This window comes from Myotis daubentonii, chromosome 3 (assembly GCF_963259705.1).
Source record: "Myotis daubentonii chromosome 3, mMyoDau2.1, whole genome shotgun sequence".
NCBI lineage: Eukaryota > Metazoa > Chordata > Mammalia > Chiroptera > Vespertilionidae > Myotis > Myotis daubentonii.
Genome location: NC_081842.1, coordinates 182,416,322 through 182,442,392, shown reverse-complemented (window position 1 = coordinate 182,442,392; position 26,071 = coordinate 182,416,322). Strand labels below are relative to the sequence as shown.

Genomic DNA, 26,071 nt, shown 5'->3' with positions numbered 1-26,071 from the left:
AAAAGTATAACACAGCTCAGAGAAAACATCAATGCTATACACTGCTGATGTCATTAGCATAGCATCTTACCAGATTCGCATTCCAATTTGGTCCGATTTAAATCAATTCCATCATCCACAAACTGACAAATTGAAAACAGCCTGCAACCTCTCTGACATGCGTACAACTCCTCTTCCTAGGGAATTCAAGAACAGGGAGGATTACAAAAAAAAAATCTATTTCCCTCAGGGAAAAAAGGTCAGAAGAAAGCAAAGTTAGTAGGTTTATTATAAACTGCCCAATAAAAAGAATGTTATAACTGAAAGAAAAACGACAGGAGCCAGGTAATGCCCAAGACCTTTCCCATATAAAGAAGTTTTAGTTTCTTGTTTATGAAGTGATATCAAAGAAAGCAGTCTAGTGCGTAAAATCACCCTTTTCCTATTATTTCGTGGGGGGTGAGGGGGTTGAAAATAAAAATAACAACGACATAATCAGAACTTTAACAAAGATAGAAATGAGTAAGCAAGTACCTTAGGACAAATAGCATACTTCTGCCCATAGATATTTATACAAATCATTAAGCTTATTGGGAAAAGTATCATGATTAGCTTCACAAGGCCAATAGTGCTATAAAGGCCCCCATAAAGTGAGGTGTACATCTATACAAATACTTACATAAAAGGATTTTTAAAACTTGGCTTATTTACTAAAAATACAAACAAGAGCAGTAGTATGTTATATGGGAAAGGCCAATGGAATTAGCCAGACCTGGATTGAAACCTTTGAGGTGAGTGACCCAGCACAAGTTACTTTACCTATCTAAAACTCAGTTTTTTTCATCATAAAAGGAGATAATAGCTATAAATTACCTCCAATCCCTTCAGTACTGCTGGAAATAGCTATTTCTAGCACAGTGCCTGGGACATACAAGGTACTCAATAAATGGTAGTGTTAATCATAATAATAGAGTTTTTAAAGAGAAAACAAGTTATAGACACCATTGTGTATGTGTGTGAGCTCAAGGTAGGATATATTCTTCATTACTGGAAAATGTTACCTGCTTAGTTAAGACTAATGGCAATGTCTTCAACAGGCTTTCCGTCAATGACCTACACACAGTATTTGAAACAAACCAGTACATGTGGGGAAGCCCCCTCAACTTACTATGTGATCCACTGTGTACAAACTGCCAGGCCCCAAAAAAGGGAGGGAAACAGCATGTGCATATACCAGTTTGCAACCAGTGGAACACAAATAGCATTTCTTCCCGCAGAGGATCAGTAAAATCTACGTGGCAGCGGCAATCCATTAGGGAGAGATGGCTGCAGTCTAATCGTAAGCAAGCTTTGAAGGCAGCGCATTTCTGGGCCTCAGCTCTAGTTGCACTTATTGTTAAGATGAAACTGAAAGAGTGTTAGCAATTACAATAAATTTCATACCTGAGTAGCTTTTGCAGACTTTGTACAACAATGAAAGAACTTTCATGTCTTTGGAGTACCACACATTTCCTTAAATTGCACAGAGGAAGCATGAGCTCATTGTTAAGAGCTTTACTGAATGCCATTTCCTTTTCAGATATGTTTTCTTCTGTTAAACCAACCCAATAAGCCCTCCAGTACCTTTTTTTTTTTTTTTTTTTAATCCTCACCAGAGGACATGCTTAGGGGAAGGAAGGGGAAGAGAGAGGGAGGGGAAGAGAGAGAGAAACATCCATAGGTTACCTTCCATAAGTGCTCCACTGGGGGATTGAAACCTAAATACAGGTATGTGTGACACTCAACCAACTGAGCCACTCTGGCCAGGCTCCAGTACCATTTTCAGAAGAGAACATGTACAGCATGGTGAAAACAGTCTAGATTTAAAGCTCAGCCCCACCATTTGTACAACCTTGGGCAAGTAACCTAATCTTTCAGCCTCAGTTTCCTTACTTGTAAAACAGGAACAATCTTTCTTCAAGATTATGTCAATCTTGAATATGAGGGTTGTACATTTTATATTCACAATATCATTAATATTGTGCTATACAAATAAATAGACATAACATTAATAATATATTTAATGAGCACCCATAATGTGCCAGGCACTGAACTAACACTTAACATCTGATACAACACTTGGCACAGAGTAGGCACTCAAAACTCATTATGAAGAATCATATCCTTATTCTAAGTACATGTTTCATGTTCTAGGTAATATTACTACTCTGAGTAAATGATTCATGCCCCCTGTATCCCAAATGACTGGCAAGCGTTTATCAAATACTAGAGGCCTGGTGCACGAATTCGTGCATGGGTGGGAGGGGCCCTCAGCCCAGCCTGCACTCTCTCAAAATCCGGGACCCCTCGGGGGATGTCTGACTGCCAGTTTAGGCCTGATCCCTCTCGCAATCCGGGACCGCTGGCTCCTAACTACTCACCTGCCTGCCTGCTTATTTGCCCCTAACCCTTATGCCTGCCTGCCTCATCACCCCTAACTGCGCTCGCCTGCCTGCCTGATCGCCCCCACTGCCTCTGCCTCGGCCCCACTGCCACAGCTTCATCCAGAAGGTTGTTCGGCTGTCAGGTCTAATTAGCATATTATGCTTTTATTATTATAGACTAGGGGCCCGGTGCACGAAATTCGTGCCCTGGGTGTGTGGGGGGGAGTGTCCCTCAGCCCAGCCTGCCCCCTCTCACATACTGGGAGCCCTCAGGCGTTGACCCCCATCACCCTCCAATCGCAGGATCGGCCCCTTGCCCAGGCCTGATGCCTCTGGCCTAGGTGTCCAGCCCGGGCAGCGGGGACCTGCAGTGGCAGCGGGGGGTGGGGGGGGGGGGGCGCCGCGATTGCACGGGCTCCACCCCTGCCCCTGCAGGATGCCTCTGGTTGAGGCGTCCGGCCAGGGCAGCGGGGACCCACAGCTGCAGCGGCCCCGCGATCGTGGGCTCCGCTTTAGGCCCAGGCAAGGGACCCCTAGCTCCCGGGACTGCCAGCTTCGACCGTGTCCAGCTCCCATCGCTGGCTCCACCCCTACTTCCTGCTATCACTGGCCAGGGCGGAAAAGGCACCTGATTCTCCCCCAGCTCTTAGTTCCCCCCTGAGTTTCCGATCACTGTCAGTGTCAGGGGGGTCTTCCTGCTTTCCCTTTTGCCTCCCTGCATTGTGCCTACATATGCAAATTAACCGCCATCTTGTTGACAGTTAACTGCCAATCTTAGTTGGCAGTTAATTTGCACATAGCCCTGATTAGCCAATGAAAAGGGTATCGTCGTACGCCAATTACCATTTTTCTCTTTTATTAGTGTTGCTATTTCCTCTGATTTAGAGCACAAGGAAATGGTGCTCCCCATCAAATGGAAAACCACCTAAATAATTACAATGAATTTCAATAATACATTTATAGATTTTATGTGCATTTTCACATCCTGAGCTAAGCAAAGCTAACTAACTATTCTCTTATTATTCAGCACTTAGGCAGTTGCTGAGAATGCCTCATATATTATCTTTAATTCTCACACTAGCTCTGCAGGGTGTGAAGGTTTTTTTCTATAGCTGACAAAACAACGTAAGGAGAAGTTATGTGATCAGCAAGGACACACAGATAGTAAAAGTGGAGCTGTGGATGTAACCTGGGTTTGTATGGTTCCAGAGCCCACACTTTGTAAAAAAATATGACCAGGCTGGACCTAGTCAGCTTTGTTGTTATTAATATAAACTTATGTCTCTTGTATTTAGACCCAGGCAAATTATGCAACTGCACTTTTAAGGAAAGTTAAAGGGTAAAATATCATAATTTAAAAATAATTACTTACAAATAGTTAAGGTATTCTACTTTCTTAGAACAAAATACTTCTGAAAATAAGTCATTAAAATAAGATTTCTATCTGCCAGCTACAAATGCCAGACCAAGAGAGGCTATGTGCGCTTGTAAATTCATCTAATTTCTTATATAACACACTGCTTTTTTCCCCCCTGAACTGCCAAGTACAATAATTGGGAAGAAGGCCAACAGAAATCAGTGAAATAAGTAAATTATTTTTAATAGAACGTTTTTGATAAAAAGGCAGCACAGTATAGCCGGTTTTAGGACTGAGTTCCCACTACTCCACTAGTTATTGGCTATGTGACCTTGGGCAAATCACTTAACCTTTCAGAGCCTCAATTTCCTCAATTGTAAAACCCTACTTAGCCATGAGAATTAGGGATAATGGGTAATCTCTCATCAAACCAGCTAACAGAAGGTAGACAGGTAATACATTTTAAGTCCAGTATTTCCAGGGTGCCAGAGGATTTAGAGTTCCTGGTGACAACAACTTTAAAGAATAAGTAAAAATAGCTTAGAGATCACACAGTTGTTTAGGAAGTAGTGGATATTATAAAAGTACTTAAAAGTTCCAGAAATGTTTAGCCTTTCAATTTACTTAGTTATTCTCCCAGGATTCTGGTTCATACTGCAAATTTGCTAGGAAAATCTCAGAAATAAAAGCCAAAACCAAGTAGCTGAATGATACAAAACAAGTCTCCATGCCAAACCAGGTCAGATCAATATTAATGAGTTTCCCCATACAATCCTCTCAGATGAGAGGTTTGTAAGAGAAGAAGGTAATTTGGCGATAGTATACATTCAGTCTGGAAATCAGAATGTCTCACTTCTCTCTCTTGCTATATTAGTCTCTGACTGAAAATTTTAGGATAATACCCTCTCCCACATTTTGTCTTGAAAACGGATAATCCGCAGGCAATGTAAACAGACATATGGGAAGTGCTAGCATTTAGGACTTTCCATTTTCAAAGACCTGAAAACACTTGCCAATAAGGACCATCCTAATGTCACTGGGCCTGTCCTCGTGGTCACTTTGTAGACTGAGAGCGCAAACAACATAGAGATGAAGGGAAAACAAGAAGAGAAAGACCAGCAACTGGCAGCAAAAGCTCTTGCAAATAAAGGCAGTGGGGTGGGGAGGGCATATACCCAAATTATATATGGGAAAGGGTGAGGGAGTTCACCCCACAATCTAGAATGTTGAGTAAACAGAGTTCTCAAGAAGCTGAAAAAAACAACTTGAGAAGCAGAAGGGAATTAAGGAAAGACAGCACGTGTGTGTGTGGGGAGGGGGGGGGCAGTGAAAGTAGGGTGACCCCTTCCTCCGTGAGAGGCGGTCTCATTTCTTGACTCACTTCACGGAAATGTAAATTCTTTCAATGCAGATGCATCGACCTGCTTCTTCCCTAAGCCATCCCAGGCCCTAGCGGCAGAGCCTTGCACACAGTCATTACCACAGGCTTTGGAAAGCCCTGTCCGTGCGTCTCACAACTCCGCGGGCTGCTGAACACGTTTCATACCATAGTCACCCTGTATGGCATAGTGGGGCCGTCTGCTCGTCTGACTCCCGGAACAGACGCTTAGCTCCCGGCCCGGGGAGGTGCTCCGTAAACACGGTTCATGAAGGAACCCTTTGTGGGCTGGCGTTTCTGCCCCCGCCCCCGCCGTTCCTTAGGCTCCTGAAGGTGGGGGTCGGTCTGAACAGGCAGCATCCTCCTCCCGCTTGGAGCGCACTGCTGCCCGCAAGCGCTTTCTCATCTCCGCATCCCCCGGCCCCCTACAGGGTCGGTGCAGCACAAACTTCCGGCAGTTACAGCGGGAGCGGTGCGAGTGGGGTTAGGGAGGGAAACAGGAGCGACACAGGTGGGAGACAGCGGCTGGATGGCGGATTCAACGGCCAGCTCCCCGGAGCCGACAGAGGAGCGCGAGGGCGGAAAGACGAACGGCCAGGGAAGGGTGGTAGCCCGGTTCAGACGGGCCCTACCTTGGGGTAGGTGTGCAAGGGGTAGGTCAACTGACAGGCCCGGTGGCAAGACGCCGTATCCCCCAACACCGAGTCAAACGCTTCGGCCGAGGCGGTCCCCGAGCCTCCGGCCAGGGCCACGGTCAGCAGCAGCAGCGGCGGAAGCCCCAGCTGGGCCCTGACCCGGAGGCTCCCTCTCGGCACCGCCATTTTGTTTCCCTCTGTCAAGGCAGCTCAGCTTGTTGCTGTTTTCTTTTCAGGATTTCCTCCTCCTTCCGGGGCCAGCCCCTTCCCCACCCCGCCCCCGGCTGCCGCTTCCGCCTCCGCTGTCCCGCTCAGAAGAGGTGGAGCCAACCGTCGCGAGCACTGGAGCGAACCGGCATCCGGGACCCCTTTTTTTTTTTTCCTCTGCGGTGCACGCTGGGGCATGTAGTTCTTCACCGGCGGGAGGCGCCCTGGCGGTCGGGAAAGCTGGTCTCGGAGAACTACAGTACCCTGGGGGCGACCTCGCCCGCCCCTTCGCAGTGCATTCTGGGGAGTGTGGTTTGCAGTGTCGCTGAGGCTCTCGGCGGGCGGACGTCTCTCCCGAGAAACTACCAATCTGGAAGGAAGCGTCCGTTTAGTTTCATCAGGCCGAGACTGGGGAAGAAACTGTTTAATGGACTCTTCGCAACCGTAGTTCTCTGGAGGGACCTCGCTGTTGCCAGGCTGCTTTTCCTGGTGCGTTTCACGTCAGACCCTTTGCATTGTTAGGTCCCCCTTTCTGGGCTCAGGAGTGCTGAGGGCAGAGGAAGATGGGGTTTATTAATAGCATTTTCGCTCAGGGATCGAGAAGCCCATAGTCGTGGATAGGGAGGGCTCTGGGACCACAAGCAGTTCCCGGAGACAGGGACTTGTTGCGAGGACTTTGCTGAGATCTGGTTACTAGGGAAAACCTTGGGATTGCGGCAGTGGTGGGGTAGTCATTAAGAGAACTTCATCGCACCCAGTGGAACTTGATCCTGCCACAACCCTACCTAAGTTGGAAGAGGTTTGTCACTAGGTTCAACGCCTGGCCCACTATCGGACTCCCCTCCACAGCGTGCACTTGTGAAAACTAGGCACTTTCTGACCCAGATAGTAGACCCGTTATTGTACAAGTTTCAGGTCTTGGGAAGATGTTTCTTTTTCAAGAGAAAATCTTCCCATAAATTCCATCCAGTAGTCCTCATAATCCAGGGAAGCTTCCAGAACCCAGAGGGTATAGACCACAGTTGTGTCATTTTAGGGAACACACATCCCAACAGTTAGGACGTTTTAGAATCTGCCCTCTTTTTTTTGAGCAGAACACACTGCAAGCACATGGAGGTAGCCGGAGGCCCCTAGCAATGGATAAATTCGTCATTCGAACGCCTAGACTCCAGAGTAGTCCTCAGAAGAAAGGTCCTGGAGGCAAGATTTACAAGCAGGCCACAATCGAATCTCTGAAGGTGAGAAGGGGACCTGGGACTAGAGAAAATGTGCAACGGGCTGTGACGGCAAGGTGTTGTGAGCTCCGTGGAAGACCTGTGTGCTATTTTTGCATTACTTCCCAGTGTTCCTGGCCACTCCTGATTTGTTTCCCCCGTACCCTGTACTGATTTCGATTGACCAGTTCCAGGACTTATCTTACACTTGCCTCATTACTTTGGCCTAATGGTATGTTTTGGTAGCTGGTAGGACAAACCCCCAGTGTTGTTCTTCTTTTGCAGAATTTTGTCTATTAGGAATGTTCAAGTACCAAGTATGAGTTTATGTACCCTGTATAAACTCAGTCAGGCTGGGTGATGATACTGTACTCTCCTAGCTTTTTGGCCCGAACTGTATCACGAGACCTCCATCGCTATATCTGAGATTGGGGAAGAGACTATTTTAATGGACTCTTTGCAACCTGAGTGTGTTAGCAAGTTAGAGTCAAGGAATAGATACAAGGATAGACAACCAACAGTGAGTCAGCCAACATAGAGACTCAATTAATGGTAAAATAGTTATTTCACTAAAAACAAAAAACTACTTGTATTGTATTAGTTCGCTTTGTCTTCTTGAACCTCTCTTCCTACATATTGGACTTTTTCTTTTCTGTTTCCTTTATTGCTTCCCCTTCCTCCACTAGACTCCTAATGTTTGTGCGCCCAAGAGCTTACCTGACTCAGATTAGAAAGCAGTGAAGGGGGTATAAACAGAAGCCCTGGGTTCTAGTCTTTACTGTGCAACGGGGTGATCTTTAGCAAGCCATTTTCTCCTCTGGGATCTGTTTGTCCTTCCCATAAAATGTAGGGTTGCGCCCTACCTGGTTTGGATCAGTGGACACAGCATCGGCCTGCGGACTGAAGGGTCCCAGGTTCAATTCCAGTCAAGGGTACATGCCCCGGTTGTGGGCTCAATCCCCAGTGGGGGTGCCTACAGGGAGGCAGCCAATCAATGATTTTCTCTCATCATTGATGTTTCTATCTCTCTCTCTCCCTTCTTCTCTGAAATCAATAAAAATATATATTTTTTAAAATGTAGGGTTAAGTAATATCAGTGTTTCTTTAAAGGAGCACTATTGTCATTTGGGGCAAGATAATTCTTCATTATTTGAAACTGCCCTGTGAGTTGTAGGAAGTTTAACATCCCTGGCCCTCAGATACTAAATGCCAATAGCACCTCCCACTGTGATAACTGTGGGCTACAAGGCTGCTGTGGGCACATGGGCAGGTCTTGGCCCATCCTCTGTGCCCCCGCCCAGCCCCTCCTGCCACAGCCCCGGTCCCCTGTCTGCTGAAGGCCCCCCGCTTCCACCACCCGCCGCTCCCACGCGCTAATGGCGCCGGCCTGCTCGATTGGGGCCAGCGCCAGCAGCGGGTGCGAGCGGGGCGGGCGGGCGCTGTCAGCGGGTGCAAGCAGCGGTTCCAGTGCTGGCCGCGAGTGCGAGCAGGGCTGGCACTGGCAGCAGGTGCAAGAGGCTGCCAGCCCCGATTGCCCCTCAGGAGCAGGGGGAGGTGGAGAAACCCTCAGGGGCAATTGGGGCTAGCAGCTGCCACTTGCACCCGCTGATGGTGCTGAGTGATCGGGGCGGTGCCAGGCACTCTCAGCAGGTGTGAGTGGCGGCTCCGGTGCCAGCAGTGGGTGCGAGTGCCTGGGGTGCGGGAGGAAAGAATTTTCAGTAACCACCAGAGGCTTGCCCCGATGACAGCAACTGGCGCCCTGCCTTGGTCTGGCGCCCTGCTTCACCATCTCGCCGAGGCCGATGCCTGCCATGTTCTGTGCTCTGCCGCCTGCTGCTGGCACCCACCATTTTCCACATGTGCCCCCTGGTAGTCAGCGCACGTCATAGTGACCGGTTGTTCGGTTGTTCCACTGTTCGGTCTATTTGCATATTAGGGTTTTATATATAGAGATAACTTTATGCCCAGCACTATGATGAGGTACTCTGGGAACCATAAGGGAAATTTAAGGTCAACGTATGAATCATCATGGGACTTCCTATTAGAGCATCATAGCAAAAGAAATTATTAAGTAATGATACAAAATCATATGTGATCCATTACAAATTGTTTTTTGGACAAAAAGGGTTAAGAGTTAAGAGAGGAGAGAGCTCAATGTCTCTTTTACTGGTCAGAGCACCCAAAGGGATGGAAAGATTTGGCTAGGTAGAGGGAAGAGTGACAGATACCCATTCAGTAAGTGGTACTTGCTGTTCTCTTTTCTTTGTGCACACACACACATGCCTACTTTCATTTGTACACAATGACAAATTAAAATCAAGTTGAGTTAAATGTGAGTTCTAGAGTGTTAGCTAGGTCTACTCTCTGCCAAATGACTTAGTCCTGCACACTAGCATCACATTTTAATGCCAAGAATCTGCTGAATGTTCAAGCCTCAATTTCCTCATCAGTAACATCAGAAATAATATCTAACCTGCAGTGTTGTTATAAGGGCTAAATAAATGCATGTTGAAAGGGTTAAGTATTGTGCCCGGAATGTAATAAAAATAGCTATTTACTCTTTTCATGTACAGAAAAGGAGAGGCTTGTGTAAAACTAGAACTAGAGCTGAGAATGATGATGGGGATGATAATAGTAGTAATGAGTACTACTAACATGTTTGAGCCCATTTCTATGGGCCAGGCATTGTGTTAAGTGCTTTCCATATAGTAACTCTTTAAATTCTGTGAAATGGATGATTTAATCCTCGCCCAAGGATATGTTTCATTGTTTTTTAGAGAGAGAGAGAGAGGAGAGAAACATCAATGTGAGAGAGAAACATTGATTGGTTGCCTTCCGTGCCCACTCCAACTGGGGATCAAAACTGCAACCTAGATATGTGTCCTGACCAGGAATCTAAACACCACCTTTTGGTGTGTGGGACAATGCTCCAACTAACTAAGTCCACCCAGCCAGAGCTATCATTTATATTTGACAGATGAAGAATCTAAGGCAGAGAGATTAAGTAGTTTGCTCAAGGTCAGAGACAATCTGATTCTACAGTCTGCCCCCTATAGGGTGAACTATTAAAAAAAAATGGAGGTTTCTGAATGCCATGTAAAGGAAGTATAAAAAACTTAGAGTATTAGGACCATTGTACTTCTGTTATCAGTGTGGTACAAGTAATTTTGCCGTAGCCTTAACTCATTCAGTGAAAGTGATACTCAAGAGCTCATATAGTGTACATTTGAATGGTAAAGGTTAATTTGGATAATCTCTTATTCCCTTAAGGGAAAGTGATTTCTTGTGTTGGTTGCAATAGGAGATTTTATTACTAAAAGATTCTAGAACATGCTAACCCTTTTAGGTTTAGCACGTAAGAATGCTCTATAAACCTTTCCTCCCTTTGTAGGATTGACTATCCAATATGTGTCCCTTGCCCCACCAGTGGAATGGTGCTCATGTTATTGCTTATGAGAGAGTATTGTCCCTAATTGGTTCTGTCAAACTTGATAATTCAGCCATTCACAACTGTAAGACCAGATGGTATTTTGGAGAACACCTCTTCTTTCTGGCAATAACCTTTCCACTACTAATTGTAGCTACCCCATTGGTATTTCTTTTTTTCTTTTTTTTAAATATTTATTGATTTTTTTACAGAGAGGAAGGGAGAGGGATAGAAAGTTAGAAACATCGATGAGAGAGAAACATCGATCAGCTGCCTCCTGCACACCCCCTACTGGGGATGTGCCCGCAACCAAGGTACATGCCCTTGACAGGAATCGAACCTGGGACCCTCCAGTCTGCAGGCTGACGCTCTATCCACTGAGCCAAACCAGCTAGGGCCCCATTGGTATTTCTTGTTCACTTCCCTTGTTCCTCCCCATAATTCTGATACAAATTTGAAATATATGTTTTGGGGTTCACATTTGGATGGAAATAAGGAAGCATTCTTTGATATTTATGGAATTATTCTGCTCTGGAACTGACTGCTATATTTTCTATTTCTGCCCTAAAATTTCAGATCTGAAAATGATGCTGTACTTAGTCTTTGAGGGTAGAAATGGTGTTGTTCAGTTACACTTGTTTTTGTGCACTGGGGATAGCCCTCAAGTTCATAGCCCAGTAGGGAAGACAGCCTTCTAGATAAACATATGCAGAAAGCAGAGATATAGAAATAGAAGTCTGTACAGATTACAAAGGGACCCAAAAAGGAATATGGTCAAATGTGTTTGGAGGGAGGCAAGGATGGCTTCATAGAGGATGCTTGAAGAGAGTCTTAAAAATTAATAGGCAAAAAAAAGAACATCCCAGGCAAAGAGTGTGAAATACTGTGACTCATTTAGGTAGCTTTAACTAGGTTGATGTATCTGGAGCAAATGATGAAGCTGTTAGGGTGTCAGGAGCCAAGTCATGTAAGGCCTTTTATGCCATGCTAAAGAGTTTGGGCTTCTAGTTCCATATGCTGGAATGAGCTGAGTGAAACCCTGCACTTCATTCTAACCATGTAGAAAGTCTCCAGTACAGCCCTGCCAGTGTGGCGCAGTGGTTGAGTGTCAACCCATGAATAAAAAGGTTATGGTTCCATTCCTCGTCAGGGCCCATGCCCGGGTTGCGGGCTCCATCCCCAGTAGGGGGCGTGCAGGAGGCAGCTTATCAATGATTCTCTCTAAGCATTGATATTTCTCTCCCTCTCCCTTCCTCTCTCTGAAATCAATAAAAACATATTTTTTAAAAAAGTCTCTAATACTGAGGTGAATTTGAAAGCAAGAAGGAGAAATCCTCAGGTGCCAGGAAGAAAGGAAATCCAAACCCAGAGCTGAAGTTGAATAGTTCTATTGAAACCAGATGTAATGCTTAGGGGCTAGGGTTCTAGGGTCAGTACGGGGATTGCACATAAATCCTCAGGTTAATAACCCCCATATGAAGCTGAGAGCCAAAACAAGACTACCATGTTTGAGAAAAATGAACTAGAAAAATTTCATTAGTATAAGGAAACAGCATGAAGATTGTGGTCTTCTCAGGGTTTGGGGTGAAAAAAGAGTTAACTATAACAGTGTAGAACTCCATACTTATTACTATGCATGGAGATATACATCTATATTTACATTTATACATGAACACATATAGGCTATATAATAAAAGGCTAATATGCAAATGGACCAAACGGCAGAATGATTGTTTGCTATGACGTGCACTGACCACCAGGGGGCAGACGCTCAATGCAGAAGCTGCCCCCTGGTGGTCAGTGCGCTCCCACAGGGGGAGCGCCACTCAGCCAGAAGTCGGACTCATGGCTGGTGAGTGCAGCAGCAGTGGCCGGAGCCTCTCCTGCCTCCGTGGCAGCGCTTAGGATGTCCGACTGCCGGCTTAGCAGGGAGCAGGCCTAAGCCATCAGTTGGACATCCCCCACAGGCTCATGGATTGCAAGATGGTGCAGGCTGGGCTGAGGGACTCCCCCCCCCCCCCACTAGTATATATATATGTAATAGTGGCCCGGTGCACGAAAATTCATGCACTGGGCGGGGGGGGGGGGGGGGAGTCCCTCAGCCCCGCCTTCCCCCACTCACAATCCAGAAGCCCTGAGGGAATGTCCTATTGGCCGGGGAGGAGGGGGGGAGCAGGCCTAAGCCGCAGTCAGGCCTCCCTCTGCTGGAGGCGACCAGCCGATCAGGGAAGGCGACACCCCCATCATGCCGCCGCTGCTGCTGCTACTGCCAGCCACCACAGCTGCCTGAGCCTTGGCCCTCGCAGCCACTGCAGCTGCCTAAACCTCGGCCCGGCCCTCGCAGCAGCAGTAGCCGCCATCCGCCGCTTGCCTGAGTCCCTGTGAGCCCACGGTGGGTCAGCCAGGCCAGGTGGGGCCTGGGGGGCCTGGGGAGGCCTTTCCCTCCTGGAGCCGTTCTTTCCAGGGTGGCAGTGTCAGCCGTTTGTTTGGGGGTTTTTTTCAAAAAAAATTTTTTTTTAAATTGGAAAGCAAGCTCTGGGCTTGCGGTTCCTGGGATCCCTGGGCCATAGCATGCACCTCCAGGACTCACTGTGCCACCCGCCCCCCCTCCTGGGTTGAGTGGCTGGCCCCTGGTGGTCGTTACAGTTGTTACACCCTTAGGGCTTTTATTATATAGGATATATATACATATAGCTTAAATCACACTATCTGCAATCCTGAATATTAATTAGGGGAATAGATTTTACAACTTTTAGGACATTTGTATATAAAAATAATGGAATACTCTCCAATACTATTAAAGTATATTATCTGGCTTTATATATATACTAGAGGCCCGGTGCACAAAAATTTGTGCACTCGGTGGGGGGAGGGGAGTCCCTCAGCCCGGCCTGTGACCTCTCGCAGTCTGGGACCCCTCGGGAGATAACGACCTGCTGGCTTAGGCCTGCTCCCGGGTGGCAGAGGGCAGGCCCAATCCCTAGGTGCAGCCCCTGGTCGGGCTCAGAGCAGGGCCAATTGGGGAGGTGGGGCGCCGCCCCCTGTCATGCACAGAGCAGGGCGGATTGGGAGGTTGCGATGCCACCCTCAGTCACGCTCAGGGTAGGGCCGATTGGGGGGTTGGGGCACCGCCCCCTGTCACACTCAAGGCAGGGTCGATAGGGAGGTTGTGGCGCCACCCCCTGTCACTCACAGAGCAGGGCCAATCAGGGTTGGAGCGCTGCCCCCTGTCACTCACAGCGCAGGGCCCATCAGGGGGGTTGGGGCTCCGTAACCTGTCACGCACATAGCAGGGCCCATCAGGGGTTGGGGAGCTCCCCCCTGTCACGCACAGAGCAGGGCGGATCAGGGGGTTGGGGCGCCGCCACTGTCATCCTCAGGACAGGGCCGATGGGGAGGTTATGGCTCTACCCCATCACACACAGAGCAGGGCCGGTGGAGGGGGGGTTGGGGCGCCGCCCTCTATCACCCATAGAGCAGGGCTGATCAGGGGGTTGGGGTGCCGCCACTCTCAGGGCAGGGCCAATGGGGAGGTTATGGCTCTACCCCGTCACACACAGAGCAGGGCCCGTGGGGGCAGGGCGGGGGGGCGGTTGGGGCGCGGCACCCTGTCACACACAGAGCAGGGCTGATCAGGGGGTTGGGGCGCCTTCCCCTGTCATGAACAGAGCAGGGCAGATAGGGAGGTTGTGGCCCCGCCCCCTGTCACACACAGAGCCGCAGGGCAATCAGGGGGTTTGGGCGCTGCCCCCTGTCACACTGATCCCGGTGCCGGGAGGACTCTCAGCTCCGCTGATCCCGGTGCTGGGAGGCCTCGTGGCTCTGCTGATCCTGGTACTGGGAGGCATATTACCCTTTTACTATGTAGGATAGAGGCCTGGTGCACGGGTGGGGGCCGGCTGGTTTTCCCTGAAGGGTGTCCTGGATCAGGGTGGGGGTCCCCCCTGGGGTGCCTGGCCAGCCTGGGTGAGGGGATGATGGCTGTTTGCAGCTGGTCACACACCCTTCAGGGTGGGGGTCCCCACTGGGGTGCCTGGCCAGTCTGGGTGAGGGGCTGAGGGCTGTTTTCAGGCTGGCAGGTGACTGAAGCTCCCAACTGCTCCTTTTTTCCTTTTTTTTTTTTTTTATTCTGGGTCAGCTTTAGCTCTGGCTCCAGCTCTGAGGCCTTGGCTGCTGAAAGCAGGTATCTGGTTTGTTTGGGTTCTATAATCGAAACTCTCTATCAGCTCCAGCTCTGAGATCCTGGAGGGCTGAAAGCAGGTTTCTGGGGTTTTGTTTAGCTTCTATATTTGTAACAGTGTCTCAAACTGCAAGCTCAGAGGCCGGCAAGGCAGGCGGGGAATGTTGGTTTCCTCCATCACTGAAGCAAGCAAGCCTCATGTTAGTTTCAAGCTGCCTGGCTGCCGGCTGCCATCTTGGCTGGCAGTTAATTTGCATATCTCGCTGCTTAGCCAATGGGAAGGGTAGCGGACGTACGCCAATTACCATGTTTCTCTTTTATTAGATAGGATCAGTATGAATAAATAAAGAAAACATATTGAGTGAAAAAGCAAGGTGTGGAATGATATGATATTTATACCTTCTTCCTATTGAGACTATTTCAGAACACTAAAACCTGATTGGCATCACAACAGAAAGTAAGGCTTTTTCTTCCCTTGCCTCTCCTTTTCCTAGCTTCAAACTTGGAAGGGTTAGAGACCAAAGTAAAGAAGCAGATAGGATGGGAGGAACAAAGATGGGAACGTAGAAGAGTCAGACATGTCCTCCTCTCACCACTGCCGGCTAGGCTGGAAGCAGACCCCAACCAGGGGAGGAAGTTGAGACTTTTTTTGCTGTTGTTGCTTTTATATATTTATATATACACATATACTTTAAGTTGATTTCAGAGAGGGAGAGGGGGAGAGAGAGAAACATCAATGATGAGAATCATTGATTGGCTTCCTCCCACATGCCCCTTACTGGAGATCGAGCCCACAACCCAGGCATGTGCCCTGACTGGAATCCAGCCGTGACCTCCTGGATCATAGGTGGACCCTCAACCACTGAGCCACAGCAGCTGGGCTGTTGTTGCTTTTTATTGAACTACTAGAGGCCCGATGCATGAAATTCGTGCACTGGGGTAAGGGTGTCCCTCAGCCCTGCCTATGCCCTTTTGCAGTCCAGGAGCTCTCGGGGGGATGTCTGACTGATGGCTTAGGCCCGCTTCTCACGGGAGCGAGCCCAAGCTGGCAGACATCCTTAGTGCTGCTGTGGAGGCAGGAGAGGCTCCTGCCACTGCAGCTGCACTCGCCAGCCATGAGCCCGGCTTCTGGCTGAGTGGTGCTCCTCCTATGGGAGCGCACTGACCACCAGGGGGCAGCTCCTGTGTTGAGCGTCTGCCTCCTGGTGGTCAGTGCGCATCATAGTGAGCGGTTGTCCTGCCATTTGGTTGATTTGCATATTAGCCTTTTATTGTATAGGATGGCATGCCTATAAAAAAGTGGACAAATCATGAGTGTACCTCTTGACTGATTTTCACAAAGTGAACACACCTATGTCACCAGTATCCAGATCAAGAAATAGAACATTACCAGAATGCCAGAGCCCTCAATACCCTCTTCCATTCCTTAACTGGGCCCCCCTCACCAGGGTAATAACCGTGAAGACAAAATTTTTAAAAATTTTTATTGATTTCAAAGAGGAAGGGAGATGGAGAGAGAGAGAGAGAGAGAGAAACATCAATGATGAGAGAGAATCATCATCTGGCTGGCTGCCTCCTGCATGCCTCCTACTGGGGATCAAGCCTGCAACCCAGGCATGTGCCCTGACTTAGAATTGAACTGGACTTCCTGATTCATATGTCAATGGTCAACTGAGCCACACCAGCTGGGCAAGATTTTTTAATTATAAAAACAACTTTATTATTTTATCTTTGTTAACTTAAAAAAAAATTCTTTAGTTGAAATAATTTCAAAACTACAGAAAAGTTGCAACAGAACAAAGGACTTTCCTATCCCTTCACCCAGATTCCTTAATTGTTAAAATTTTATACTTAATGAAAAATGGTGATGTTTTATTTATAAAAAAATGGCAAAATGTTAACTTTAAAAAAATATTTTTTTTATTGATTTCAGAGAGGAAGGGAAAGGGGGAGAAGAAACATCAATGATGAGAGAGAATTATTGATTGGCTGCCTCCTGCACGCCCTCTACTGGGGATTGAGCCTACCCAGGCATTTGTCCTTGACCCAAACCGAACCTGGGACCCTTCAGTCCACAGGCTGGCACTCTATCCACTGAGCCAGACCGGCTAGGGCTTAACTTTTTTATTATAAATAGTGAATTACTCTACCTTTCTATGTGTTTAGAGTTTTAAAAAATTCTTCAAACGAGACCATTTTGTTTTTTTTAAATATATTTTATTGATTTTTTACAGAGAGGAAGGGAGAGGGATAGAGAGTTGGAAACATCGATGAGAGAGAAACATCAATCAGCTGCCTTCTGCACAACCCCCACTGGGGATGTGCCCACAACCAAGGTACATGCCCTTGACCGGAATCGAACCTGGGACCCTTCAGTCCGCAGGCCGACGCTCTATCCACTGAGCAAACCGGTTAGGGCACAAACGAGACCGTTTTAGTTCTTTATCTAGGAAGCAGGGAGCAGTTGAAATGCGCTTTTATTGTTGAAATAGATATGTCTTTATGACTTTTCTGTTCTCTGTCCTCATCTATGAATTAAAGCACTTAAGTAAGCTATAGGGTTGATTCACCTCAGCATCGTTTTTCTTTTCTTCTCATCCTTATTGCTTCTCACTGCTAAGTGCCCAGTGGTGTCTGACATGGTAAGATTAAAACTTGCACTTTTCCTAATAGATGTAACTCTCTTCCTGATTTGCAGTAAGCAGGACCTGCTTTTAAGCAATTACCCATCATTTGGGGCTTCACACACGCTGCTTTGGTTCAGGTCATAATCAATAATTCATATGTCAATAGGATCCCCATTAGCTCAGGTGAAGGCAGATGTCTTTATAATGAAAATGTTCCATTTTCCAAATGACGTTTCTTTTTCCCAGAGAGTTGTGGTTGTAGAAGACATAAAAAGATGGAAAACTATGTTGGAGCTTCCTAATCAAACCAAAGAGAATCTAGTTGAAGCCTTACGAGAATTAAAGAAGAAAATACCCTCCAAGGAAGTGTTAAAATCAACAAGGATAGGTATGTTTCTCCTGAATGTTATGCAGAGTACTTATATTTTGTCTCTTTCCTTCTTCCTTTCCTCCCTCCCTCACACATTAAATTACCTATCATATCAGTGCTTCTCAAACTATCCATGGTAAGGGACTGTTGTTTTAAAAAGTTTCCATTGATTGCAGACCAGTACTTTCATAATATATGATAAAAATTACCAGAAAAATAAAATTAAAATATACAAAATACAAGCTCTACCTTTTTATTACTAGATTCAACAGATGTAGAATTACTCTGTAAATTGCTATAAAATTTTCTAAATGCTTCAGTTTCTGAGTTTATTGCCTGGACTAGTGATCTATGGATGACATTTTGAGTGAGTTTGATGCTGGGTGTGCAAAAATGAGTAAGACATGATTCATGATCTCAAGGAACTTACGGTTTGGTGGAGAAATAAGCATGTAGACAAATGTGAACAGTAAGAAATTATAGGTTGTAAATAAAAACAATAGAAATTATATTTGTGGTACCATTCTGATTTATACAAGGTATATGCTGGCATAAAGAACAGAGTAGTCATTTGCACCTGGCGAGTTAGAAAGGGCTTCATAGAAGGAGTGACATTTCAGTTCAATCTTGAAAGGGACTTGGCTTTTCTGTCTTGAGTAGAAATAACTTGCAAAGCATGGTTTATAAAAACAAAATGATAGCATCCTTTGCTGCTACAGCATTTGTTATGGCATTAGAGATATTTAAAAGATAAATCAGGGACCACATTGAATTGCTATTTTAGTATAGTACACAACTGTGAATAATCTGCAAGGGAGGACCAACATGTGTTCCTCAAGCTGCTCCTAACTCCCCAGGGAGTCCAGGGTAGTCATTCACAGCTGCTGTTGTTGCCCTCACTCGTGCAGCCATTGCCTTCTCTGCCTCCCCTTGACCTCTTGTTCATGAGAGGCAGGAGAGAGAGCAGCTTCACACTGGCGCTAACAGCTGGCAGGAGCTGTGTGAAATCCCCCAGAGAGCCCCCCAAGAGTCTTGAGAGTTGCACCCCTGTAATATAAACCAGAATCTGAGAAAATTAGATGCTTAAAGAACATAAAACCCTATCATTATAGCCAAGGAAATGCTCCCATCTGCTGGTGGATTTTCTCTTTATAGGTTGTGGTCACTAGAGGGCAATAAGACCATTCATATGAGCAGATAAGGTATTTCCACCAGTAGAGGGTACTAGTGATTAATATTTTATGACCTGTATATATTTACATATATGTATATATATGTTCATATTTAGGCACATGCCACAGTTACCATTTATGATCAGAGCTTAAATATCAACATAATAGGCTGGAATTGTCCTACAAATATAGAACATGATAATTTTTTTAAAATCCTTTCTATTACTTCTTTGAGTAAATTGTGAGTATGCTTTCAATAATGGGTGTGTCTGATCAGAGATTTCAATTCGAAGATCATAATGAAACCACAAAAGGGGCTTGACTTGAGAGGAGCTGGAAACCATCCAAGTTTTGAGTCTTGACCCTACCCAAGCCTTCCCTAAAAATGAGGTTGAATAGAATATAGGGGTTTCTTGATTTTTTTGTAGTTGCAACAGTTGCTAAGCTGAAGATTCATTTGGATCATTGCCTGAGCATGTTTACATTCTTCCATCTTTAGCCTCCTGCCTGTCCTTATCCTGTGGGCTACAAGAGACGAATATTTACTGAGTGCTTTCTTTGTGCTAGGAACTGTGTTGGCATCATAATGGAGACCGATATTGTCCATGCCACTTTGAAGCCTGCAGTCTAATGGAAGGACAGCCAATTTAACAAGACTGTCAGACAATGTGATGTTTGCTCTAATGATCGGGAGAAGTTAGCTTAAGGAGTATATATATTGAGAGTAGAAGAGAAGATGTTGCAGAATGTGTCAGGCAGGGGCTGTACATGCGAGTTGCACACAGGGCTGAAGGTGGGAGAGAACAGGATGCATTGTAGAAACTAAAAGAAGTTTGGTGTGTTTGAAGTGAAGCTGGAGAGCCAGTCTGGACCAGATGGAGAAGGTCTTTTGTAAACCATTCAAAACTATTTGGTCTTAGCATGTGTAGTAGTTATCTATCCCTGTATAAAAAGTTACCCCAAAATTTAGCAGCTTAAGTATTGTTATCTCACACAATTTTTCTGAGAGTCAGGAATCTGGGAGTTGCTTATCTGGATGATTCTGGCTCACAGTCTCTTAAGAGGTTTCAGTCAAGCTATTGGCTGTGGCTGTAGTCATCTGAAAGTTTGACCAGGGCTTAAAGAGCTACTCAAAATGGCTCACTCCCAGGATTACTGGTAGGAGGCCTCCGTTGTTCATCACATGAGCCTCTCCTTAGGGCTGCTCGTGACATGGCAACTGCCTTTCTCCAGAACAAGTGATCCAAGGGAGAACCACCCAGATGAAGCTACACAGTCTCTTTTATAACCTAATCTCAGAAGTGACATACCATCACTTCTGTCATATTCTGTCGGGCACACAGACCAGCCCTGTTACAGTTTGAGAGACAACTACATATAGGTTATAAATACCAAGAGGTGAAGATCATTGAAGGCTATTTTGTAGACTGGCTACTACAACATGTATTTCTCTTTTCTCTTTTTAAATATATTTTTATTGATTTCAGAGAGGAAGGGAAAGATAGAAACATCAGTGATGAGAGAGAATCATTAATCGGCTGCCCCCTACTGGGGAATCAAGCCCATAACCTAGCATGTGCCCTGACCAGTAATCAAACCAGGACCTCCTGATTCATAGGTCAACACTCAACCAACCACTGAGCCACACTGGCTGGGCAACATGCATTCTTTTTATTTAACCTAGATATATTATATTTCTTAGACATGCAGATTTGTGTTCATTTGTAGAAATTTAACAGTCATTATCCCTTCAAAAGTACCTCTCTTTTGCTCTATTTCTTTGTTCTGGGATTCTATAATTACAAGTATGTTAGACCTTTTATTTTCCATATCCCTTAGCTTGTTTGTCATATTTTTTTTTAATCTTGTCTCTCATAATATTCTGGGCAGTTTCTTCAGATATATGTCTTCCAAGTCACTAGTTCTCTTTCTAGTTGACTCTAATCTGCTATTTAACTTACTCATTGAGTTCTTTATTTCAAAAACTATTTTTCATTTTTATAAGTTTCCTTTTTCCCCTAAATCTGTCTCTTTTAAATAATATTTGTACATTCTTATGATTGTGCCTTTTATTTCTTTAAACACTTAATGTATAGTTCTTCTGTCTTTTTAATCTGACTCTTCTAATATTTGTGGTCCTTGCAGGTTTAAATCTGTTGTTTATTGTTTCTGCTGACTCTTATGGCACTTGCCTTCCCATGTATTTGTTAATTTTTAATTGTAAGTGCATTGTTTTCTTTCAATCTATGGGAATTTAGTGGGACTAAATTGGAGAAGCTTCCCTCTAGAGCAGCTGTTGCCAACCGGTGGTCTGCAGACCACTGGTGGTCCGTGAAGTCTGAAAGGTTGGCCACAGCTGGTTTAAGGAAACCTTTGGAGCAGCAGTCGCCAACCGTTGGTCCGCGGACCACTGGTGGTACACGAGGTCTGAAAGGTTGGCAACCGCTGCTCTAGAGGGAATTAGCTTCCTTCTTTTTTTTTTGTTTCTGCCAATAGTGAAGGGTCACTTCTGATCTGGAATACTTTAGCACACTTCTCAAGGATCCCAGCTCAGTTGAGCATCCCAGGATTAGCTATCCCACTTCACCACTGGCCCAAAAGTAAGTTTTCAGCAGCATTGCTATTTACATCAGCCCTTTGTTTAACCCTCCCCCTTCCTGAACATACTCCTTTGACCTCTGCTTACTTTTTTGGAAGAGGGAATGAGGTAGTTTTTATCTAGAATCTAGTTTTACTGCAGTGAAAGGATAGTTTTTGTCCATTATGAAGCCCAAGACCCTAAAGATAGTGATTGTTATTGGAGGATTTTGAATGGAAGAGTGACATAGTCATATTTGCATTTTAGAAAAAAAATTTCTGGCTGCCATGTGGAAAAGTACTGGAGAAAAGCAAACCTAAAGGCAATTAAAACACCTGGTTGGGAAATTAGGGTGGCCTGGGTAGGGTAGTAGTCGAGGGGATGGAGAAGTGTGGTTCGAATCAAGAGACACAAGTGGAATAAAATCCCAAAGGATGTAGAGATTGATTGGATGTCGGAAATGAAGATAAAGGATTGAAGGCTGAAGCCTAGATTTCTGTTATGGCCAAGTAGGTGGATGTCAGTACCACACATTAAGATAGGGAACAGCAGTTTTGGAGGTGGAGAGATTCATAAATTCGGTTTTAGACTTACTGTGTATGACATACTAGTGACATCCAAGAGGAAATGTCCAACAGAATGTTGGATGTGCAAGGCTGAAGCTAAAGAGAGACTAAGTCTATACAGGGAGTTATCAGCAGCATATAGTTAGAAATTGAGGCAATCTATATATATAAAACACTAATATGCAAATAGACCAAATGGTGGAACAACCAAACAACCAAATAACCAGTTGGTATGACATACACTGACCACCAGGGGGCATGCGCAGAACATGGCGAGCATCAGCAGCAGGCGGCAGAGTGCAGAACATGGCGGGCGTCAGTCACAGTGGGGTGGTGGAGTAGGTGAGCGGGGGCACCAGACCAAGGCAGGGCATTGGTCGCTGTCATTGGGGCGAGCCTCTGGTGGTTACTGAAAATTCTTTTCTCCCGTGACCCATGGTCCCGCCCAGCGCTCCCACCTGCTGCCAGCACTGGCCCCGTGTGCACCCACTGCCAACACTGAAGCTGCTGCTCACACCCGCTGATGGCGCCGGCCCTAATGGCTCTGCCCTGTCAGCAGGTGCGAGCAGGGCCGTCACCATCAGCGCATGGGAGTGGCTGTGCCAGGAGTGGGGCTGCAAGCAGACAGGGGACCGGGGGGCCGTGGTGGGAGGGCCCAGGTGGGGGTGCAGAGGATGGGCCAAGACCCACCCCTGTGCCCACTGCAGCCTCATGGCCCACAGTTCCTTTCAAGGTGCATGAATTCGTGCACTGGGCCCCTAGTGGGAATATATAAGCTTGCCCAGGGAGTGTATTTAAGAAGAGCATAGAGCTAAATCCAAAATACTGAAGCACACCAATATTTAAGAGACCTATAGAAGGAGACTGAGAAGGTGTGACAAGGGAAACAGTTGAGAATGCTGTCATGAAATGGGAAGTTAAATTTTGTTAGGGTTTGGGGCAGAAGGTTGAATGAGAAGGAGGTAAGAAAATGAAATTGAAAATAAACAACTCTTTCAAGAAGCTTCATATTGAAAGGAAAAAGAGAGATGGCAATATCGGAAAGGGAATGTGGGGTTGAAGAAAGTTGTCATTTATTAAATAGGAGAGAGGTTGACAGATTTGTAGAGAGACCTCATCTGGGAGAATGGACTGGACTTAGTAAGGATCGACTGTGGTGATGAAGAGGCCAAGATGTCTCTCTTACCATTTCTGCTGGTTCTTCCTGACTTCACACAGTCTCAGGTCTTTTCCTTTAATTGTCTTTGCCATCTCTTACAGACACCTTGTTTCTCTTCTTTCCTTTATAGCCAAATTCCTATAAAAATGATTAATAATCTCAACTCCCATTTCTGTAGCTCCCATTCCTTCTTCATTCAACCCTTTCCATGCTGACTTCTCTCACAACCACTATTATTCTCTCTCAGGACACGAGTGATTTCATTCTATCCAAGTCCAGTAGTCTTTTCTCATTTCTCATCTTCCCAGAACCATGAATTTTAGACCATTGATTGATCTTTTTTTCTGTCAACATAAATGACACTGAACATGTTGCCAATTCTTTATCTTTTTTTTAAATGTTTATTTACTTCATATCCCGCCTGAGTTTGTACTTATTTATTTACTTTATTTTTTTATTTACTAAACAGGAACCCAAGGCAGCAGGACCGTGTAACACATTTTATTTAGTCATGCATTTCAAGCATTAGTGTGGCATATAGCAAGAGTGCAGGATATATTCATCAAATGAATGGAAATGACAAGGTCAAATAAGATTTTCTCTGTGACTTTTTCTAGCTTTTTATATTCCTGTTTCTTGCCATCTCTGTTAGTCCTTGTTCCCTATTCCCTATCAGGGTTGCGTTTCCATAAAACTCCGACCTCAGTCGTGCTGCTGCTTTAGAGCATAACTGAGGCCTCAATTCAGACAGCTTTTGGATATGTATCCCCCGTCCTGGTCCATTTTTAATCTTAGATTTTTAGACATGTTCCAATTTATATTCCTACCATTTAAAAAAAAATCTTACTAATTAAATAGGTTAAAATAGCATCTTGTTTTCACTTGCTGTAGAGAATGAATTGTATTTATTGGCACTTCATCTTTTTTGGTGAATTGCTTATGTTCTTTGTCCATTTACTGTTGAGATCTTATATTTTTCTATTTCTGAACTTTGTAAATGTCAATGTCATAATACTTTTAAATCCATTTAGCTACCTACATTTTTTTAAATGTGTTTATTGATTTCAGAGAGGAAGGGAGAGAGAGAGATAGAAACATCAATGATGAGAGAGAATCACTGATTGGCTGCCTCCTGTATGCCCCACACCGGTGATTAAGCCTGCAACCTGGGCATGTGCCCTGACCGGGAATCGGAACTGTGACCTCTTGGTTCATAGGTCGATGCTCAAACACTGAGCCATGCCAGCTGGGCCTAAATTTTTAAAAAATATATATTTTTATTGATTTCAGAGAGGAAGGGAGAGGGAGAGAGAGATAAAAACATCAATGATGAAAAAGAATCATTATCGGCTGTCTCCATGCCCCCTTTTGGGGATTGAGCCCAAAACCTGGGCATGTGCCCTTGACTGGAATTGAACCCGGGACCCATCAGTCCGCAGGCCGACTCTCTATTCACTGAGCTAAACTGGTTAGGGGACTACCTAAATTTATAAAGAAGGAAACAGACTCAGAGAGATAAAGTGACTTATCCAGGGCCACATAGTGAGTTAGCACCGGAGATATAGTGAGAGCCCGGTCTCTTAGGGCAGTGTTATTTCTTGGTTGGCAGCAGGCTGCCGTTGTGCCCTGGACCCTAGCCATATGTGCCTTTATTTTATTGGACCATCTCTATGGGTTCTGCCATCTGCTCAAACTCACCTCTTTTAAACAGAATTTAGTGCCATTTCTTTTGTGCCTCAAATACAAAGTTTTTCTCCTAGTATTCCCATTTTAGTCAGTGTCCCTAGTGTTTTGCTCTGACATTAACTCTCCAGGTAGAAATGTCCAGCAGGCAGTTGGAGATGTGGGACTGAAGTTCATATGAGAGATTTAGACTAAAAATACATATTTGGAAGTCATTTGCCTGGAAGCATTTGCTTAAAATCACCTAAGTGAATGAGTTCTCTGAGTAAAAAAAAGATCAAAGGGCTGAAGGATAGAACTTGGAAGATCCATGGTGGGGAAGTGGGAGGAGGAAGAGGAGCCAGTGAAGAGGCTGAGGGAGTAGAGAGAGAGAGGAAGAGTGCCAGGTCTTTTATATTATGACATGAAGGCCAAGGAGGAGAGTGTGTTAAGAGGCAAGGGAAATGAGTGTCCTCACTGGGCAAAAGCCTTTGGACTTGGCACTTAATGGGGCCTCTGTGACTGCATACTTTCACTTTAAAGGAGTCTAGTGGGTAAGAAGTATTGAGTAGATGGCTGATGAGGCAGTGGAGTTAGGCCTTGTACTCTCAACCTAGTGAGCAAGCATGCTCCACTTTGCAATGCTGTGTGAATGAATATTCTGGGAAAAGTTTTATGTCAACCATATTTATCTGATTTCAGATAATTTTTCATTTATGATTAACAACAGGAAAACCTATACTTACTAAGTGCTTTCCCAACTATGACCTCATTCGATCCACATACCAATTCTGGAAGGTAAAGGTTGTTATTTTGTCCAGATGGGAGAACTGAGGCTTAGAGAGTTTAAAGTAATTTACCCAGGTCAGAAAACCAAAAAATAAGTGACAAAGCTAAGATAAGATATTTTTATACCATGTCATGCCACTTCCTGAAACCTAAAAATGCACCTTTGTCCATGGCAAGCTTTTACTTGTCCTTCAAGATTCAGATGAAACAATCTATTTGAAGCTAAAAACGTTTGTTGAATGAACAAATTAGTGAGTGAGTGAGTAAGTGAATGGGTATGTGATTTGACTTATCCAAAGACATGGGATAAGTGGCAAGGACCTTTCAAATAGCCTTCTGGTCTCAAGT

At 45.3% G+C, this 26,071-nt stretch overlaps 2 protein-coding genes across 3 annotated transcripts in view; one reads left to right on the top strand and one right to left on the bottom strand.

The window, feature by feature from the left end:
* Positions 1 to 6,031, bottom strand: part of TMEM59 (transmembrane protein 59) — a 33,205-nt gene extending 27,174 nt beyond the window's left edge. Inside the window, exons 1-2 of one of the 2 annotated variants that reach the window (XM_059689475.1) lie at positions 5,770 to 6,031; positions 71 to 176 (exon numbers count right to left, since the gene is read on the bottom strand). In XM_059689475.1, coding sequence (XP_059545458.1) covers positions 71 to 176; positions 5,770 to 5,958 — 295 coding nt within the window. In that variant the 5' untranslated portion in view covers positions 5,959 to 6,031. Of the gene's footprint in view, positions 1 to 70; positions 177 to 1,422; positions 1,575 to 5,769 lie in introns of those variants that run through there. The other variant, XM_059689476.1, reaches the window with a different exon arrangement.
* Positions 6,032 to 6,140: 109 nt separating this feature from the next.
* The window catches only part of TCEANC2 (transcription elongation factor A N-terminal and central domain containing 2), a 38,529-nt gene continuing 18,598 nt past the window's right edge, over positions 6,141 to 26,071 (top strand). Inside the window, exons 1-3 of the mRNA XM_059689494.1 lie at positions 6,141 to 6,468; positions 7,074 to 7,217; positions 17,674 to 17,815. Coding sequence (XP_059545477.1) covers positions 7,116 to 7,217; positions 17,674 to 17,815 — 244 coding nt within the window. The 5' untranslated portion in view covers positions 6,141 to 6,468; positions 7,074 to 7,115. The remainder of the gene's footprint in view (positions 6,469 to 7,073; positions 7,218 to 17,673; positions 17,816 to 26,071) is intronic.